This window comes from Prosopis cineraria, unplaced genomic scaffold (genome assembly GCF_029017545.1).
Source record: "Prosopis cineraria cultivar Desert tree isolate PC_DT_omini unplaced genomic scaffold, ASM2901754v1 PC2, whole genome shotgun sequence".
NCBI classification, from domain to species: Eukaryota; Viridiplantae; Streptophyta; class Magnoliopsida; order Fabales; family Fabaceae; genus Prosopis; species Prosopis cineraria.
The window spans coordinates 4420406-4441623 of record NW_026555333.1 but is presented as its reverse complement, the minus strand read 5'-3'; the positions used below and the strand labels follow the sequence as shown (position 1 = coordinate 4441623).

Below are 21218 nucleotides of genomic sequence, written 5' to 3'. Positions count from 1 at the left end.
AAAATTGTACTAACTATAGAGGGATTAAATGTAACATCCCAAGTTTTAATCCACGGCTATTAAGGGATTAATCAAGTTTAATTTAATTAAATAAGAATAATGAAGGGAGTGGTTATAGATGATTGAAGAACCTTTCGAGCTTGTTAACAACATTAGAATGTAGGTTCGAGGTTGAGTGTAGGCCATGTAAGCTAAAAAAAGAGAGAAAAAATGGTGTGCGGTTCTATGCCATGCGCCATGACATGTACATGATCCACCATGGCACAATGGACTAAACAGAGAGGAAGAACCTCTTTATGCCACATACCACTGCGCAAGCAACCTACGCTGTGGCACAATCACATTTTTTTCAGCATTTAATTGTGAAGCTAGTAGGAAAACAAAAAAGGAAGAAGGGGAAAAATGAAGGAGCTTGTTTTTATTCTACTAGAATTTACTACCTTGAAGGTTTGATAGCATTTTAGAGCTAGAAAACACCTAAAGTGTCCTACATGCCTTCCTTCCTTTCTCCTCTATTTTCTTGAAGTTTTGGTTAGGATTTGATAGTGAAAGATCATTTTCTATCCATATAGATTATGGATTCAAATTTATTGACCTAAATAGAGTTAATAGAAATTATTTTAGTGGATGAAACTATTAATGAGAGGTTTTAAACATTAATGATGGTTGGGAGTCATTAATATCTAAAAAATGGACATTAAATATGAAAAATTGAAGGTTGTTGAGCTATTAATGACAATGTAAAGCTTTAGTAAAGTTATTGGGAGCTCAAGAGAGTTAATATACCCAATGGGTAAGCCTAAATATAAGGAATGAAGGTATTGGGTATTTTAGAAGTGGAAAGTGAAAGCTTAAAAATGTGTATTTGATAACGTTGATAAGTTAGACTTGATTAATTGTATATTAATCGTTCGAGCATCGCATTTTTCTTAGAAAGCAAGCTTGGAAGCATATTTTGAGGAGTAAACCTTTGACCTTTCAAAGATTTGAGATAACCAGGAAAATCCTACTTTGGGTAATTGTCTATTAATTGAATTTTAATGTGAAAAATAGGTTTATTTGCATGCATAATTGAAGTTTGTAAATGTAGAAACACGTCATAAGCCCTATGTTAGTGTATAGACTTTGATTTAACCATAATGTAGAGTTAAACTCAAAATAATATTAAAACTTTGATACATAATGTGTGATATTATGGTTATATGGGTGTATTGAAAGGTGAATACTCTATTGTTGCTAGATGAGGATTGAAAATGCATTTTATGATTAAGAGTTGAGTTGAAAGGATTTGTGTAAATAATATTGATGCTTACTTGGGTAGTATATTATTGTAAGCCCAATGTGTTGGTATTAAATTAGTGAAATTGTAAAAAGAGTGAGCATTGTACATTGCATAATTTGTTGGTAAGAGTTTGCTTAGGAAGAGGAGTAGATAAAATTTATATGGTATATACGGTTGCCTTTTGGTGCATATAGGCATAACCTTGTTTCACTGTTTATTGAGAGATTGTCCCATAGTTTATTGAGAGACTAGAATCTAGCTATTTCTATCAATTTGTCGAGGAAGTTAGCTTAAGGTATACGACACTCCAGCAATTTGAGAGTGGAAAAAGTTGTGGCTTGAGAGTGAGTGTTGTGATTTTTAGCCAGGTCACACCTCACAATTAGTAAGCTTGGTAGTCCAGTTATATGGATGAAGTCCTGATTGATATTATAGCCCACAATTTCATTCAAAAAATAAAAGGAGGATGTAAGGATGATTTGATCATACATATGTATTTACCTAACGTATCACATGGCTGTTAAAGTTTGTGACAAGTCATGATAATAAATTGGATCATTGTCACTTGTTTGTGTGTCTTGTGGCAATGTGCCACATGATTCGAGATAAAAGTTATGAAAATGAGTTAAACTGAAATATGACAATTTGTTTTACATGTATTAGTGTATATATATTGGGAAAATTATCTTCATTTATGTGTGTTTATGTAATTGATATACAATTGCATAAGGTAAGTGTAATTTAGTTATTGAATAGCTAAACTCACCCCTCTCTTTTAATATTTTACAGGTTCTAGCTCTAATGTAGAAATGAAAAAAGCTACAAAGGCTTAGGAATCCTAGGTTCCTACTATAAAGCTTCTCATTCTCATTTGTTTTGTGTAATAGATTAAATATTGTCAATTAGGATATATTTTTACATACACTTGTACTATATTGTTATTAATGATTTTTGGATTGCATTTTAGGCCCTAAGTTGTTAGTTGTGAGTTGTTTAAGCGTTTAATAAGGTCAAAATACTAGTACAAGTGTAAGATTATTGATTTGATTTTAATTGTGAATCTTAAATGGAATATGCAATGCTAAAACCTCCCTATTCTGTTTTGGTATTAAGGGATTGAGAAGTAAAATTTTGATATGCTTGGAATTATGTGTGTGTGGTGTGTTATATAGGGAGTTCTGAGTCCTCTGACTGTGTTCTGGGTATTAAGAATAGCTTTTGACACAAGTATAGGGGTTTGGACACCCTTTAATTGTGAAAGTTGTAAAAATGTGTTTGGATATCTAACTTTTTATGTGATTTGATTTGGAAGTAAAACTCATGCCTTTAATTAGTTAGAGAAAAAAGCTTTCGTAGACACCTAGATAATCTCATTTAGACATTAGATGGAGAAATGAGGTGTGTTGAAAGTTGCCCAAATTTGCTGTCAAATGATAGTAAATTTGCTGTCAAAAGCATGCAACACACCACGATGCTTGGCACAAAGAACAACAGCCATGACGCATATGCACAAAGCCATAATGCACTACTTTGTTTTTTAGTCTTTAATGTTTTCCAACTATTTTCGAACCAGTTCACTCCTCTGAGATATCCTATGCTTTTGAATCATTACTCTAATTAAATGTTTAATAAGTGGTTTTGATCTATTTTTGAATTATGAAAAATTAGGATCCCATTTTCTACAAATTTTAAATGCAGTAGTTTCTTGTGGGTTAATACCATGATTATCTTGATTCATGGTTTCTAATGAGATTGTATTTACAAATTTTTACATTAAACTTATGAGTTATACAATGAAGTTATGTGAAAAAGTGATTAAACATATGTTAATATAAGAAAATGGTATTTCTGAGAATTAATTTGGCTTCATGCCAGGTAAGGCAACTACAGATGCAATTTATCTTCTAAGGAGATTGATGAAAAGGTATTTATACAAAAGTAAAGATTTACATATAGTTTTTTTTTATTTGAAAAAAGCTTATGATCATGTACCAAAAGAAGTACTTTAGAAAGCGTTGAAAAAGAAGGGTGTTTGAGTTGCCGATATTCAAGCTATCCAAGAGATGTATAAGGAGGCAACAACTAGTATAGGAATGTCTAGCGACAAAACAAAAGACTTTCCTATAAATATAGAGCTGCATAATTTGTTGGTAAGAGTTTGCTTAGGAAGAGGAGTAGATAAAATTTATATGGTATATACGGTTGCCTTTTGGTGCATATAGGCATAACCTTGTTTCACTGTTTATTGAGAGATTGTCCCATAGTTTATTGAGAGACTAGAATCTAGCTATTTCTATCAATTTGTCGAGGAAGTTAGCTTAAGGTATACGACACTCCAGCAATTGAGAGTGGAAAAAAGTTGTGGCTTGAGAGTGAGTGTTGTGATTTTTAGCCAGGTCACACCTCACAATTAGTAAGCTTGGTAGTCCAGTTATATGGATGAAGTCCTGATTGATATTATAGCCCACAATTTCATTCAAAAAATAAAAGGAGGATGTAAGGATGATTTGATCATACATATGTATTTACCTAACGTATCACATGGCTGTTAAAGTTTGTGACAAGTCATGATAATAAATTGGATCATTGTCACTTGTTTGTGTGTCTTGTGGCAATGTGCCACATGATTCGAGATAAAAGTTATGAAAATGAGTTAAACTGAAATATGACAATTTGTTTTACATGTATTAGTGTATATATATTGGGAAAATTATCTTCATTTATGTGTGTTTATGTAATTGATATACAATTGCATAAGGTAAGTGTAATTTAGTTATTGAATAGCTAAACTCACCCCTCTCTTTTAATATTTTACAGGTTCTAGCTCTAATGTAGAAATGAAAAAAGCTACAAAGGCTTAGGAATCCTAGGTTCCTACTATAAAGCTTCTCATTCTCATTTGTTTTGTGTAATAGATTAAATATTGTCAATTAGGATATATTTTTACATACACTTGTACTATATTGTTATTAATGATTTTTGGATTGCATTTTAGGCCCTAAGTTGTTAGTTGTGAGTTGTTTAAGCGTTTAATAAGGTCAAAATACTAGTACAAGTGTAAGATTATTGATTTGATTTTAATTGTGAATCTTAAATGGAATATGCAATGCTAAAACCTCCCTATTCTGTTTTGGTATTAAGGGATTGAGAAGTAAAATTTTGATATGCTTGGAATTATGTGTGTGTGGTGTGTTATATAGGGAGTTCTGAGTCCTCTGACTGTGTTCTGGGTATTAAGAATAGCTTTTGACACAAGTATAGGGGTTTGGACACCCTTTAATTGTGAAAGTTGTAAAAATGTGTTTGGATATCTAACTTTTTATGTGATTTGATTTGGAAGTAAAACTCATGCCTTTAATTAGTTAGAGAAAAAAGCTTTCGTAGACACCTAGATAATCTCATTTAGACATTAGATGGAGAAATGAGGTGTGTTGAAAGTTGCCCAAATTTGCTGTCAAATGATAGTAAATTTGCTGTCAAAAGCATGCAACACACCACGATGCTTGGCACAAAGAACAACAGCCATGACGCATATGCACAAAGCCATAATGCACTACTTTGTTTTTTAGTCTTTAATGTTTTCCAACTATTTTCGAACCAGTTCACTCCTCTGAGATATCCTATGCTTTTGAATCATTACTCTAATTAAATGTTTAATAAGTGGTTTTGATCTATTTTTGAATTATGAAAAATTAGGATCCCATTTTCTACAAATTTTAAATGCAGTAGTTTCTTGTGGGTTAATACCATGATTATCTTGATTCATGGTTTCTAATGAGATTGTATTTACAAATTTTTACATTAAACTTATGAGTTATACAATGAAGTTATGTGAAAAAGTGATTAAACATATGTTAATATAAGAAAATGGTATTTCTGAGAATTAATTTGGCTTCATGCCAGGTAAGGCAACTACAGATGCAATTTATCTTCTAAGGAGATTGATGAAAAGGTATTTATACAAAAGTAAAGATTTACATATAGTTTTTTTTTATTTGAAAAAAGCTTATGATCATGTACCAAAAGAAGTACTTTAGAAAGCGTTGAAAAAGAAGGGTGTTTGAGTTGCCGATATTCAAGCTATCCAAGAGATGTATAAGGAGGCAACAACTAGTATAGGAATGTCTAGCGACAAAACAAAAGACTTTCCTATAAATATAGAGCTGCATCAGGAATCATCTTTGAGTCCTTATTTGTTTAACTTAATTTTAGATGTTTTGACTGAGCATATTCAAGAAGAAATTTCTAAGTGTATGATTTTCACAGATGATATAGTTGTTCTTACAGAGATAAGAGAAGAGATTAATTGCAAACTTGAGTTATAGAGGAAGACATTGGAGTCAAAAGGTTTTCGCTTGAGTAAGAGTAAGATGAAATATTTATATTATAATTTTTATAAAAAGTCAGTGAGTAGTAATTTGAAATTAAAATTAAGTGATTAAATTATATCTCAAGTGAAAAAGTTTAGGTGGTTTAATTAAAAAAAAGCTAAAGGAATTATTCAATATAATAGAAAAATTGATGGAGATATTGTACATAGGATACAAATTAGGTGGTTTAATTAAAAAAAAGCTAAAAGAATTATTTACGATCGTAAAGTATCTCATAAATTTGAGGGGAAGTTTTATTGAATTGTTATAAGACCAGTAATATTATATAGTAGTAAATGTTAGACTTTAATGAAACAGCAAGAGTATATAATTAGAGTAGCGAGGATGAATATTGAAATAAATGTGTGGACATACACATAAAAAAAAATTAGAAAGAAGCGCATATAGAAAAAAGTAGGCGTTGCATCTATTACAGAAAAAATAGTAGAAAATCGTTTGAGGTGGTTTGAACATATACAAAAAAGATCACAGGAGACACTTGTGAGGATAGTAAAATAGATAATTTTGAACCCTATTAAGAAGAGCAAAGAAAAGTCAAAAATAATTTTAAAAGTTGTTGATTGAGACCTCTTAATCAACAATATTTCTAAAAGTTTAATAAGTAACAAAGCACAATAGCATCATATAATTGATATTGCTGACATCACTTGGTAAAATAAGACTTGTTGTACTCTTTTTTTTTTTTTTCAGTTTGGCTGAAATGTCATGATATTCAAAATTAGTTGGTTTAAACAAATAATTATATTACAAATATTTTTTTAACTTTTTCTTGAAACAAATATAACAAACTAGCTTAAGTTAACATTCAAGCAATTAAACATACGCATGAATTGCTAGCTTAAAAATAGGTTAATTCATACATGTATTGTTTTCCTGTGTTAAGAAAGCTAAGCTACTACCTTTTTCGTACAGCATAAATAACATAATAATACTAAAATATAATACTTTTAGCATTTACCGAGACAACAATGTTAACCTTAGAGATGCTAGACCCAGCTTTTTTCCTTATGAATACTTGCACGCATTTATAATCGACCATGTACAATTTTTTTTTTTCTTTTGGAATCACACGGCCAGAGCTCGGGGATAGAAAAAGAAAAGAACAGAGACTTCAGGCAAGAAAGATTACATGCAGCTATTTAAACATCTAACTGACACCGTGGCAGCGCCAAAAGCAAAGGCCAACAAGTGCTATATTAACAATCTATTTACATACGCTGTACAACCATCTGGGTTTTTCCAGTTAATTATCAGAATATATGAGTGAAGGGGCTAAGGAAAACAAATACGATATTGCAATTAGATCTCACCCTAGAGAATCTCGGTGAGGAAATGGCTCCCAGGCCAACATATATGGGTCGTCATGTCAGCGAGTAATCCACTTTGCCCACAGATGCTAGTGGTGGAGAAAGTGTAATTAAAATCCCCAGCCGAAAGCAATCAAGATAGTGGTATAGTGGTGCCAGCCTGTCAGTTGGTCGGTCAAAATGCTTTACAGAGGTTGTTAGCCTTCATGTTAGATGATCCTTGCTGATCTATTGGACCTGTTGGTCCACACAACCTGCTTCTCTTGGGTTCTGATATCCTCACATGTGAAATTGCAGATGCCAGCACATCAATCAACACACCATCGTCCTCATCTTCTGAATTGTTACTCTCCGAGGATGAAAGCGGGCTTGAAATTTCACCAAGGGAACCATTGTCTATCTTGTCTCCTCCAGACCTTTGTCCAGGTGCAACAAACTGGCGGCAAGTGGCTCCCATTTGATGCTTCAACCTTGTTCTGATGGGCAGTTTTTTTAGAGTAGGTTCTGTGTAGAATAGCAACCATGGATGCCCTGAATCACGGAATCAGAGTGTCAACTTAAATGAAGACAAGTTGAGACGTCCACTATCAAACAGTTTTTAAAAGTTTGTCTTGCTTTTCTTTGGCCCTTCTTTTTCTAAAACACCGTGCATGATGAAATATTATCAAAGGAATCACAGCGTTAAGCCCAAGTATATGTGTCAAGTGAACAGCAGCGTCACTATTATCAGAAAAGACAAAACATATTTTTAACTGAAAAAAAAAGTGGGAAAAAAACATAAATAACCAACTACAACGACGACGACGACGACAACAACAACAAGAAGCCTTTATCCCACTAGGTGGGGTCGGTTACATGGATTACAAGACGTCATTTGCTCTTCATTTATCAAGCTTTTAGGAATATTATTAATTAAGAGATCGCGTTCAACAACTTCCAAGAGTGTTCTCTTAGGCCTTCCTCTACCTCTCTTAATCGGACTCAAAGTTATATGTTCCACTCTTCTCACTGGTGCCTCCCTTGGTCTTCTTTGTACATGCTCAAACCATCTCAACCGATTTTCTACCATTTTTTCCTCAATAGGTGCCACCCTCACTTTTTCGCATACGTGCTCATTTCAAATTTTATCTTTACGTGTATGTCCACATATCCATCGTAACATTCTCATCTCTACTACTCTAACTTTATGCTCTTGCTGTCCCGTTAGAGCCCAACATTCACTACTATATAACATTGCCGGTCTGATAGCAGTGCGATAAAACTTTCCTTTAAGTTTATTAGGCACCTTACGGGTACAAATAACTCCTTTAACTTTTCTCCAATTAAATCACCCAGCTTGAATTCTATGTGAAATATCTCCACTGATTTCGCCATTATTTTGAATAATGACTCTCAAATATCTAAACTTTTCCACTTGAGGTATAATTTGATCTCCCAATTTCACTTTCAAATTATTGTCGAATATTCCTTTACCCAATTTACAATATAAATATTCCGTCTTACTTCTACTCAGACGAAAACTTTTCGACTCCAATGTCCTCCTCCATAACTCAAGTTTACAATTAACCTCTTCTCTTGTCTCTGCTATAAGAACTATATCATCCGCGAAGAGCATACATTTCGGGATTTCCTCTTGAATATGTTCCGTCAAAACATTTAAAATCAAGTTGAACAAATAAGGACTCAGAGATGATCCCTGATGTAGTCCAATCTTTATAGAAAAATCCTTTGTTTGACCACTAGGTGTTCTTATACTAGTTTTTACCCCCTCATACATATCTTGTATGGCTTTAATATAAGCAATCCATACTCCCTTTTTTTCCAACGCTTTCCAAAGCACTTCTCTTGGTATACAGTCATAAGCTTTTTCCAAATCAATAAAAATCATGTGTAGATCTTTATCTTTACAACGATACTTTTCCATTAATCCCCTTAGTAGATAAATCGCCTCTGTAGTTGATCTACCTGGCATAAAATCAAATTGATTCTCAGAAATACTTGTCTCCAATCTCAACCTGTGTTCAATTACTTTCTCCCACAATTTCATTGCGTAGCTCATGAGTTTAATCTCTCTATAGTTAGTATAATTCTGAATATCTCCTTTATTTTTATAAATAGGAATTAATGTACTTCTCCTCCACTCATTAAACATTTTCTTGGACCGTAAAATTATATTAAATAACTTAGTTAACCATCTCACCCCTTCTTCACCTAAACATTTCCACGCTTCGATAGGTATACAATCAGGTCTGTTGGCTCTACCATTTGTCATTTTTTTAAGAGTTTCCTTTACCTCCTTATCACGTATTATTCAATAGAATGACAAATTTTGTTCTCCTTCACCAGTTACTAAATCCTCCAAGTTACTAGATGAATCCTCTCCATCATTGAAAAGTTTAGAAAAGTAAGTCTCCCATCTATTTTTAATTTCATCATCTGTAACTAAAATTCTTCCCTCTTCATCCTTAATACACCTTACCTGTTCTAGATCTCTTGATTTTCTTTCCCTACTTTTGGCAATCTTATAAATATTTTGCTCTCCTTTCTTCGTTTCAAGGTTCTTATAAAATTCTTCAAAAGCTTTAGAACGAGCTTCACCCACAGCTCTCTTAGTTTCCTTCTTAGCCATACGGTACCTCTCCCAATTTTCCTCATTGTTACACAAATGTATGGCTTTAAAACAGTTCTTCTTATACTTGATTTTGTCCTGTATACTATTATTCCACCACCAAGAGTCCTTATCTCTCGGACCAGAACCTTTCGATTCTCCCAAAACTACTTTTGCAACCTCCCGTATCTTTTTAGCCATATCCTCTCATATGATGTTAGCACTTCCCTGAGATTCCCAAATTCCTTTATCCAAAAGATTTCGCTTGAAAATATCTTGCTTCTCACCTTTTAATTGCCACCACCTAATCCTTGGTGTTATTACTTGTCGACGTTTTTGGATTTTACTCATAATACACACATCAGAGACTAGGACCCTATGTTGTGTTGTTACAGTATCTCTGGGGATCACCTTACAATTTTTACAAAGTCTTCTATCTGTGTTCCTAACCAAAAGAAAATCAATCTGTGACCTTGAGGCTCCACTTTTGTAAGTGATGAGATGCTCATCTCTCTTCTTGAAACAAGTGTTGGCAATCTTAAAATCATACGCCAATGAAAAATCAAGAAAAGTTTGTCCTTCATTGTTTAGCTCTCCAAAACCAAAACCACCATGCACCCTCGCATACTGACCAGCTTCCCTCCCAACATGCCCATTAAAGTCTCCTCCAATAAAAATCTTTTCACTCTATGGTATATGTCGAATCAACCCCTCTAGATCCTCCCAAAATAATTCCTTAAGACTGGCTTCTATCCCGACTTGCGGCGCATAAGCGCTAACAATATTAACAGTCTCACGTCCAATTATCATTTTTAAGGAAATAATTTTGTCTCCAATTCTGTTAACTTCTACAACGTTCTTCTTCCACTCCTTATCTATAATGATGCCTATTCCATTGTGTGCACTTACTTTTCCTGTATACCAAAGTTTGAAACCTTGAATATCCTTAACTTCTTCTCCACGCCATTTTGTTTCTTACAGGCAAAGGATATTGATTTTCCTTTGAATCATAACCCCTACAACCTCTACAGATCTACAATTTAGTGTCCCAACATTCCAAGTACCAAATCTAATTTTGCTCTTATGGACTAACTTTTTTAGCCGCGTGCGTCCAGAATGACACGATAGCCCTTGCTCATTTAACACTACATCTAGGCGCCGATGCAGCGGCTCTAACTCACTTATCACTGTACTCGAGCCATACAGCGCGTTACTTACGGGCAACGACCTAGCATTAACATTATAACGTCTATTGTCCATGTTCATGATAGATTCAACAAAGTTTTACATTGGCTGTTGATGGCCTAACACAACCCTCCTCCTTTACCCAAGCTTGGGATCGGCTATAAACATAGGCGGCATTAACATACTACGACAAGTCTCTAAAAATGCTAAATCCTCGTCCCATGAATCCTTCGAATACAAATAATATTCTGGAGAACTCAGATTTCCTTTTTTAAAAAATCCATTACTTCTATTATTTTAACTTATCAACTAATTGATATGAAATCCAAACACATTTGTAGTGTGTAGCATAAAATCTGAGAAATTAGGATTTGACTTGTAATATCGCAAATAACTATAATGTTTTCTATTTTATATTGATGTGTTAATGATGACTATTATATTGATATATACAGTCAATAATGTGCATGCATTATCAAAGAACACAGATAAAGAGGGCAATCTGAGACAAAGTACTATACTAATACTATGGGGAGGAACTTACTAAGTACTTCATCAGCTGTTATCCTTGCTTGAACATCCCTCATCAGCATCCTCCCAACAAGATCTCGGGCAGGCTTAGATATCAAATTCCACATACCCTTTTGGTAATCTAGTTTGACATTCTTAATAGCTTCAAAGACAGCTTCCAGCGAATCTCCATGAAATGGAAGAAAGCCAACTAACAGAGTATGCAGGAGAACTCCAGCACTCCACACATCCACCTTCTCAGAATAGCTACCCAGCAATACCTCCGGAGCAACATACGCAGGGCTTCCGGCCAAACCAGTCAAGTTCTGACCTGAAATTTGAATATTTAATTAATTAACTAACGAGGCATAACCAGGGTTTTGGAAAGATAACAGAGTTGTATGTCAATAAGGAAGCAATGTCGTTGATTCCACAGTTTGATATTTCCAGATGTTTGAACATGGGATTCAGACAAAATGGATATCATATAGGATTGAGAACTTTGAAACTGACATATGCACTCTTCGGAGGCATTCTAACAAAGATTGCAAGTACACATAAAAGCAAGGTGTAGTGAAGAAGCTACTTCTCAAATACATTAACACAGAAAATGTAAGAGAAAACCTTTGGCTCTATCCATCTTGGATTTCCCATGGACAGATCAGCTTATGAATCGAGAAATTAGCAACCCAGCATCCCAAGAAGGCCATGAATTATGCATTCACTAACTAATAAAACTGCTAAAATGCATTGTGTTAAAAACTGCTGTATCACTTCCAGACTCATTATGGTGTATTCCCAAGGACTTTTTCCCCCTTCCTCACAAGGTCAACAGAAACCATAATTTTCAGTTACACACAAATGGACATGCACAAATTCACAGAATATGAATATGTGCATATCTACCTGGACATTTTATGTAGGGATAACAACTCTGGTGGAACTTTATACCAGGCAAGTTGAGCAAGGGTTTTATTAATAGAGACTAAACAATACATGTAAGGGGGTGAATCTCGTGGATACAGGTTTTGCAAATTACCATTAGATATTCTCATGGCCAGTCCAAAATCTGCAAGCTTTATTTTTCCTGATGCTGTTAGCAGGATATTTTCAGGTTTGACATCTCTGTGAACAACTCCCATATCATGACAATACTTAATGACTAACATCACTTCCTTGAGTACATTAGCAGCCATTTGCTCTTTACAAGGGCCCTCCTTAACCATCCTATCAATCAATCGCCCTCCAGAACACAACTCCATTACAAGATGGAAGCAGTCTGCTTCTTCATACACTGCCTGCAGCGTCACAACCCCAGGATGTCCAGATAAGTGTTGCATTATCTCCACTTCTCGATGAACAGTCTCCTCCCCCTTCCTCAGGGTCTTACATGCATATTCTGCTCCACTAAGCCGGGACCGACACAAAGAGACAGATCCAAATTTGCCTTGCCCAATTGTTTCACCAAAAATATAATCATCCTCGATCTTTTTCTTCCTGCCCATTTGAGTAGCAACATCAATGCATCCTATCTTCCTCTTAAGACCTCTTCCAGGTTTAATCAAAGATGATGTCCCACAAGGCGGAGCGGTGGCAAAGCCTGCGAGCCTTTTATCACAGGAAGCAACCGGTTCTGCATCAGCATCTTCTTTACACCTCTTCTTCAACCTGGAACAATCTTCTAGCGAGTAATGAGACTTTAAGTTTGATGACAGAGATCCATGGTTCCCATGATGTGAAGTCAAAATTTCTGGAAGATTTGAGGATGCATCTGTCTCGCTTCCTTTCCTTTTCTTCCTCATAACATCCGATCTTGGATGATAAGCAGTTTTGTACCAGTAAGCTGTCCTATTTTGCCGCAAAACAAGCTCGCAAGGTCGACTCTATAGTGAAACGAGAGCAGATCAACTCGTCCAATGCCTTCTAATTAATTCACAACTACTGATAGATTACCCAGAATCAGCGCAAACCAGAAGAGCACAGCAAAGCAGGTATATGAAAATCCCTACGCCTTTATTACAACTCTGAGAAAGTAAAGCAAAGCCCGAATTACTTTTACATCATAATAGCGCCAAATGGCGGCATTAATTCAAGCCGGTGTATGAAAAACAATTCCGTCGCCAAATTGCACAATACACAGACAATAATCAGAGAATCTGATTCCTTTTGCAAATTATAATCAATGCAGTTCCATGCTAAGCATGTCCTCTATGAACAGACGGAGAGATGTTAAAAGATATACTTACAATCTACTTTACACTAAACACGAACGGTGATGACCCATTCCTGAGGGAGACATCCGAGACAACACCGTAGAGAAAACAACTAACCTTTGGAATTATCCCATGTCCTTCAAATTCTCGAAATCGGGTCGATCTGTTCCGGAACCAGAACGAGAGTGGCAAACCAGCTCACAGAACGCCGAGAATGCATTAGGGACGAAAGCAGTCACGAAAAATTTGGGGCAATCGGCATCAGAAAACCCTAAATATCTGCGATCGAAGATTGGGCAAAATCCCCGAGACTGTAAACGGTCATTTATCAATGGATAAAAAGGACACAAGCAGTGGCCTTGGCCCTTGGGGTCAGGCTTTTCCTCTCTTCCTTCACGGAGGGGTAAATTAGACTATTGCTCCATTTAACTTTACGCCTTGGCCTATTGGGTTGGGTTAACCTAATGTCTTCCGTCCAGGGGAATTATACAGTGCGCGCAGGATCATGGGCACTTCAACGAAGCAGAGTGGCAGTGGCAGTAGCCGTCGGTTATTGAGGGGTTGGAGTATGATGTATAGGCATCGGCACGCGCATCAAAAATGATACGTTTCTAATGTATAGATATTTTTATTTTTAAAAATATATGATATAATATGTTTTTGATATGTGTATATTAATAAAAAATTATAAAAATATTAAAAATATAATTTCAATTTAAAAATATTTAAATTAACATATATATATATATATATATAGTCTTTTATAATAATATCAATTTCTTTCTAACAGGCATAGTATTAATATTTTTTCTTTTTTTGCTATCATTTTTAAAAAAGATAACTTTTATAACTAGTTTATCAAGACATAAATTTGTCAATCCCAAAATTCTAATACTTTCAAGATGATCTTATTCATCTCCATTAATGTCCTCTAATACCTTCAAGATGATTTTATTCATCTCCATTAATGTCCCCAAAAAAAAGATATTAATAATAAAAATTTTAACATCATGGTCTTTAAAAAATTTAACTTCTTAAAAAATTTTCTTGAAATATTGACTCATAATCTAAAAATATTAGATACAGATTGAAAATTAACATTTTTTAAATTAAAAAATAATATTTATATATTTTATGAATATTTATTAAAGAAGTAATAATGAATATGGTATATCGATATGATACAGATATGAGACAATTTAAAATACTGATACTTTATAGCATTGGACAGATCAGCTACCAGTTATTTGGGTTTTCGGATGACGTGGGAGTTGGCATTCTTGTTTTTGTTGAAGAAAAGAAAGGGACAATATTCTACCAAAAAAGAAAACAAAGAAATGGACAATAAAGGGTTATCAACACGTGAGCAAATTCCTTGGTGCTCGCTCTGGATGGACGGCACGCAATCCAAATCAATCTCAGATGCTGGGTAACAATTGGCACGAGGATTTGCAATTAAATTTTACTAATTTGATTCAGAATATAAACAGTTTTTGAACATAAAAATATAATTTTTTATTTTTAATCTCAATTGTCAATATATTTTACAATGAGTGAGAGATACATTTATATAAATATTTAAATTAATAAATATAAAAAATAAAATAATATATATATGTGTGTATTGAAATGTTTATATTTTAAATGAAAATTAATTAAAATAATGCTTACATTTTAGATCCGACAGATTTTTTTTTTCTGGTTAAAAGACGGGGTACTTATTTGTTAAACCTATAGGATCTGGATCTGGATTATCCTATCAGGGGGTTAAAAAAAAAAAAAGACTATGATTCTCCCGCGATATAATGACTTGGTGAATTAGGAAACGATCACAGATTACGTAGATTAATGGTATTTGACTGAAACTCTCTTACTTGTGTTATTTTATTGTCTAAACGAACGCTTGTTCGACCTATTATTGTTGTTGTCGTTGAAATATAAAATAATCTAAAAATAATTAAGAGTAAATCATCAAATTAATTCTGAACTCTTGGGGCCCTGTCTGATAGACAGGTCTCAATTTAAAAAGATTAAAATTGAAATTAATATAGTGGGAATGAAGATTTAAAATCATATTTAATATGAAATAATATTTATAAGAAATAATTATTTTTATTTTATTTTACAATTAAACATGTAAGAAAATACTATAACACCCTAAAAAGAAAAATTTGTAACTTTGCTCATCTCAAATGATCACTTTTCATCTCTCCAGAGAGCATGGTAGCACAAAAGACCACTCTTATTTTTGTTGATATTCCTTTTCTAGTTTTTGATTGTCTTATCTAATGGAGATCAAAGGAAAGTGAGATTGATGAGATGAAGCATGAAATTGGTGATGCACGCCAGACATATCAACGCAGAAGACTTTCATCTGCTCTCTCTCTCTTTCCCCCTCTCCAGACTAGTGATATAAATTGACAGAATAAGACCTTCCTCTTCTATCTTTTCGATCATCGATGATGCACGCTTAAAACCATTGTTGTCATCACCTTGCATCATCATCTCTTCTTCCTGGTTCAAGCATCAGCGTTATGCTTGCATGTGGCTGTCATTATCATTGTCATCACCATTGTGATTGTGAGGAAGGATGGAGTTGGAGGGCAAAGGGAGAGATACAAGAGAGAGGGTGGAGCATAGAGGGAGAGACAAGAGGGGGGAAGGGTGAAAGGCATTTTGACTAGAAAGCAAATTAATCTCAAAATTGATTTTTTTAATACCAAAAAATGGTTGATATTAAGTGATCCCAAGTGGATTGGAATTGGGATTAAATTTCCCATCATCCCATGTCAAATATGAAAAGGTGAAATTGTTTAATATCAATTTCAATCCTACCTTGTCAATGCTTTGTACCAAATAAGGTATAGGTTCAATAATATTATAAATCTTAAATTTATTTATTATGTAAATTATTCCCTCAATTTTTAAAAGCAGCGCATTTTGGCTCTCTACCATTAACAAAATTTACCTTTGACTGTCAAATAACATTAAAATTATAGAAAAAGACATCACAAATTACAGAAAAAAATTTAAAAAACCTACAAAAAAGGACTAAAATTTACAAATAAAAACCCAAAAAATCACAGAAAATGATCAATTTTTTTGGTCATTTTTGAGGTATTTTTATGGTCAACTAATTGTTAAATTTAATTTTTTTAATTGTAGGGGTCAAATTATACCATTTTCAAGAATTGAAGGAATAATTTGCATAATAAATAAGTTTAGAATTTATAGTGCTACTAAACATAAAATCTAAGGAATAATTTATTCATTTACCAAATAATTAATGTTTCATTAAAATTCAAAAGTAACAAATGTTTCGGAACAAAAAGGGAATTTTCAATTACATACCATCTCCGTCACATTTGTCAGTCGTGTTATGAAAAATCTTCTTAATTCTTTATGTAAATGATTTTTAGCTGTTTGTTAGCAATACTTGACGAACTCTGAAAAATGCCATGTTACAAATTTTAAATTAGCTAAAATATATTTTTAATTTTTTAACTTTATATAAAATTTTATTTTATTTTCTTAATTTTAAAAAATATATTTTTAATCTTTTAATCCTAACATTATTAGTTCCATCACTATATATATATATATATATATATAAAATTTTAAATATTGACAAAATATTCTTGAATATTGACTTATTAAGTTTAATAATGATCTGTACAAAGAATAATTATTTAAATTAAAACTAATGGTGTTATGATTAAATGACTAAAAATACATTTTGTAAAATTAAGGGATCAAAATAAAATTTTATGTAAAATTAGATGATCAAAATTATACTTTAGCTTTCTAAATACCAGAGCAATATTTTTATTTTTCAAGAAAATTATAAGTATGTATCAAATTATTCAGCAATTTGACCTCACTACTACACACAAAAAATTATTTATCTATATACTATACTTTCAAAAAGATATTTCTCCAAATGCTATGAAATCAAGACTCAGTTTATATGAGAATGAGTTTCAATTTTTTTTTTATAAGGAAGTACAAAACTTGCATTCATAATTTTTTTTTATGGTATTGAGGTCATATTGCCAAATTACTCTAATTTAATAAATGTAGGAGGAAAAAAATATACTCTCTCCATTTAAAAATGTAAGATATTTTTTGATGAATTGAATGTTAAAAAATATAAAATATTTTAATCTTTCAAGATGTAATTATTTTTTTTCAAAAATACCCCTATTAAATAAATTATTTTAAATTTATTTTAAGACAAAACACCCTATTAAATAAGAGTAAATTTTAAAAAATAGAGTTAGTTTAAAGATAAGTAACTACTTTATTGAGATTGAGATTCGATTAAAAATGTTTTACATTTTAAAAATTATTTTATTATTTTAACTAACTTGCCCTGATTTAGATAATTTAATTAAAAATGACTTATATATAAAATTAAAATTAAAATAAAATCACGTATATCTAGAAAAAAGTACTCACTCGTCCCTGTCTTGATTTATAAATTATTTTTTATAAGATTACACATACTAAAAAAATTCATTAAATACAATTTATAATTTTAATTTTTCCTTTAAACTTTCAAAACAACACTTCATTAATAAGAGACTTACGGGTAACAGCCTTCCGTCTCCAGGCTTTATATATATATATATATATATTAAAATTAAAAATCTGACTTCTGTCCCCATTGCCCCATGCCTCTATCTCAAATTGAACACGTTGAAAATTTAAAAATCTGTCATGCATTTGCCAAAAAAAATCCACGAATCAATCTCAAGAAAAAAAGAAAAGAAAAATGCAAAACCTGCATGTATATCAGCAAGTAATGAGGAGTAACTCCATAAGGCCATAACGATCATATCAACTACTCATTGAATGCTTTGACAATGGCTAAGGTTCCATTATCAGTCCCAACTTTATCCTTTTCTATCATTTGAAGGACATGAATGGGTGGTTTGTCAGCAAAAAGGCGCATGCGAAGACAATGCTTGTACAGTGGCAAACTTGCAAGACCAGCATTGTGGATATCTGCAATATACTCATTTGCATCTTCAAAATTTCCACGTTTCTCAAAATACTCCGCAATGGCCAACAGAAGTTCGTGTGGTGGTCTCCAGTTGCAGTCTTTTAACATACCAAGAGCTCTCCTCATGGTAATAACGGCCTTGTCCATTTCCTGCTTCTTGACATATCCTTCTACGAGAATTTCCCACGTCTTATAATTTGGACGACCTCCCCTCTCCAATACATGACGATGTAGTGATTCGGCTTTTTCTAGCATTCCATTCCTCATGTATGCACCCAAAAGAACATTAGAAACCCTGATATCATAGTTCTGACAATTAGACTCCCATTCCATGAAGATTTGCTCAGCTTCTTTGATGTCCCCAAGCTTAACCAAGCATGACAGTACACACATGTAGTTGACACGTGTGATTCTACCGCCGACTAACTTGCTTGCTTTCCATAGCCGCAAGACTCCCTCCTTTTCCTTCAAAGATGCATAAAGCGTCATAAGGAAAGAGTAACCAAGACGATTACAGGTTGACAGTTTCTTTTCTGCATTTTTAAGAACCAGAATAGCTTTCTCGGACTGCCCTGCTTTCAAGTAAACATTGGCTAGAGTAGCAAGACTGCTCCATCCCACTTCAACATTTTGGTCGTTTTTCATCTCTCCAAAAACCATCTCGGCAGCAGCAGCCCCATGTCCTTCACCGTCACTGCAAGCATTCATCCAAAGGTTGTAGGAAAGAACATCAAGAGGGATTTTGTTTCGTCTCATTTGCTGGATAACAAGGGGGATTTTATTGCACTCATTTGTGGCTACATACAGCTTCATCATCTCATTATAAGGGAGAGGGTTTACAACTAGCCCCAAATCATAGAGCTTCTGCATGAAAGCCTCGGCTCTACTCGTATCTCTATCTCCTACATACCCTCGTAGAAGTCGGAGATAGGCAGCCTTCTGGGCAGATATATCAGGTAGGCGCAAAAAGTATTTTTCAGCCTCCGTCAGACCATGAATTTTTATAATTAATTCCAATTTGGCACCATAATCCGCTGGTGACATCCGAAAATTCTTCTGGTTTTCCATCCATGTCATTATCTATCGGAGAAAATAAATAAGTAATTTTAATTAATTCTCAATGAATAGAATGGATTATGTCGCATTTAGTCGCAAATTGCATCATGCTAACTTGCTCAGAAGCATCAAAAGAAACCAAGGCCGGTGACGGCACACCACCTAATGTTGTGAAGTTTCCAGAACAGGTATTTCTGTCTTATTTCTCTTCAGCACGAAGATTAACCAAACAAGGATCGTACGTATGGAAACAAAGCAGTTAGTATGAGGAAATCAAACCTCAAGTGCGTGTTGGTAGCATTTTGATGAGAAAAGTGTTTTGGAGATGTGTCTGAGCTCGGAAGCTGACAAATTATTGCCTTGGTCAACCCATTTTCGAAGCGTGGACATTGCATTCCGATCAGAAGACTTGCGTTCCAAGATCCATTCCTTCAGGTTGTTTTTCTGCGTTATTTTCACATCGAACCCACAACTGCGGGAAGCTAGGGGCCTCCATAGACTTTGTTGGCCGGATAGAAAGTTGTAGCTGTATGAAAATCACCTCAAGTGTTAGTGCGTCGTCGCCCGATATTAGGGACCCTCAGAGAACCAGTGCGACCTACCGTCTGAGACCGGCGAAGAACAAGCGGCGCGCCGCCATATCTCGATCATAGCCACTTGGTGCTAGTCCGGGGTCAAACTCGCATCGCCCCGGGTAGCACGAAGAGGGTAGAAAGTTTAGACCGTCCGTAAACGTGGGTCCCAGAAATTCCACGATCCATTTTCACGGTAAGTACAGCACAAATTCACCCAAAAATATGAAGCCGGTGTAATCCATGCATTTTTTTTTAAGGGCTGTTTGTTTCAATTTTTTTCATTAAAAAAGCATTTATTTTTTAGGAAAAAATATTTTTGGAGATTTTATTATATTCGGTTAAATTTTTACAAATGACTAGAACCTTGAAATTTTTTTGATTATTTTAATAAGTTATTTTTAAAAATAATAGTCAAAAGAGAGTATTATAAAAATGTGAAAATGAAAAAATATAAATTTTTAAAGTAATTAAATAATAAATTATTATAAATAGAAATTCATGAAGTTACAGTAAAATTTAAAAATAATAAATTAATTATTATTATTTTAAATATAAAGTCACAGGTGTGAAAAGACAATTTAAATCATACTAGCATATAAAAAGTTTCTGCATTCACACGAAGGAATATAAAATATAAAGGCCTAAATTATTGGTAAGGGCTTTGCATGTCAACTAGTTAGCATAATTATTTATTTTTTTAAAGATGTGATTAAAAATAATTATTTAATTTTTTATAACAAATTGTCTAATTTTATTAATAATTGTAACAAGTGGATGACTCACATAAAACTCATTATGAATAAATGCAAGTGCAATTTTTTTTATCATTATGGCAAAATATAAAACAATATTTGTTATTTATAAAATATCTACAAAATAAATATATTTTTATAAAATTTTTAAATTATCTAAAATTTATTTTTTTTAATCTTGAACAAATAAGCCCTAAAATTTTATGATGTTTGTTTAAAATTTTGCAAATAATCAAAATTTGAAAAAAATATTTTTATTTTTTAAGAAGTTACTTTAAATAACTCCTGAAAATAATATAATGTGATAGATAAAAAATATTATAAAAATGCTGAA

The 21218-nt window shown here is 33.2% G+C and overlaps 2 protein-coding genes across 3 annotated transcripts; both read right to left on the bottom strand.

Annotated features, from left to right (window-relative positions):
* Positions 1-6848: 6848 nt before the first annotated feature.
* On the bottom strand, positions 6849-13904 carry LOC129303422 (serine/threonine-protein kinase PEPKR2). 2 transcript variants are annotated; one of them, XM_054942713.1, is made up of 4 exons: positions 13530-13904; positions 12323-13307; positions 11318-11614; positions 6849-7511 (listed from the first exon to the last, which is right to left on the bottom strand). In XM_054942713.1, exons 2-4 carry the CDS (start codon positions 13083-13085, stop codon positions 7156-7158), a joined length of 1416 nt encoding a protein of 471 aa, XP_054798688.1. In that variant the 5' UTR covers positions 13086-13307; positions 13530-13904; the 3' UTR covers positions 6849-7155. The 2 variants fall into 2 exon arrangements, with proteins under 2 accessions (XP_054798688.1, XP_054798687.1); XM_054942712.1 differs by having other exon boundaries at positions 13614-13904.
* A 4290-nt stretch (positions 13905-18194) lies between these two features.
* On the bottom strand, positions 18195-20318 carry LOC129302380 (pentatricopeptide repeat-containing protein At5g27460). The gene is made up of 3 exons (XM_054941214.1): positions 20160-20318; positions 19837-20083; positions 18195-19581 (listed from the first exon to the last, which is right to left on the bottom strand). Exons 1-3 carry the CDS (start codon positions 20195-20197, stop codon positions 18340-18342), a joined length of 1527 nt encoding a protein of 508 aa, XP_054797189.1. The 5' UTR covers positions 20198-20318; the 3' UTR covers positions 18195-18339.
* Between the last annotated feature and the right edge of the window lie 900 nt (positions 20319-21218).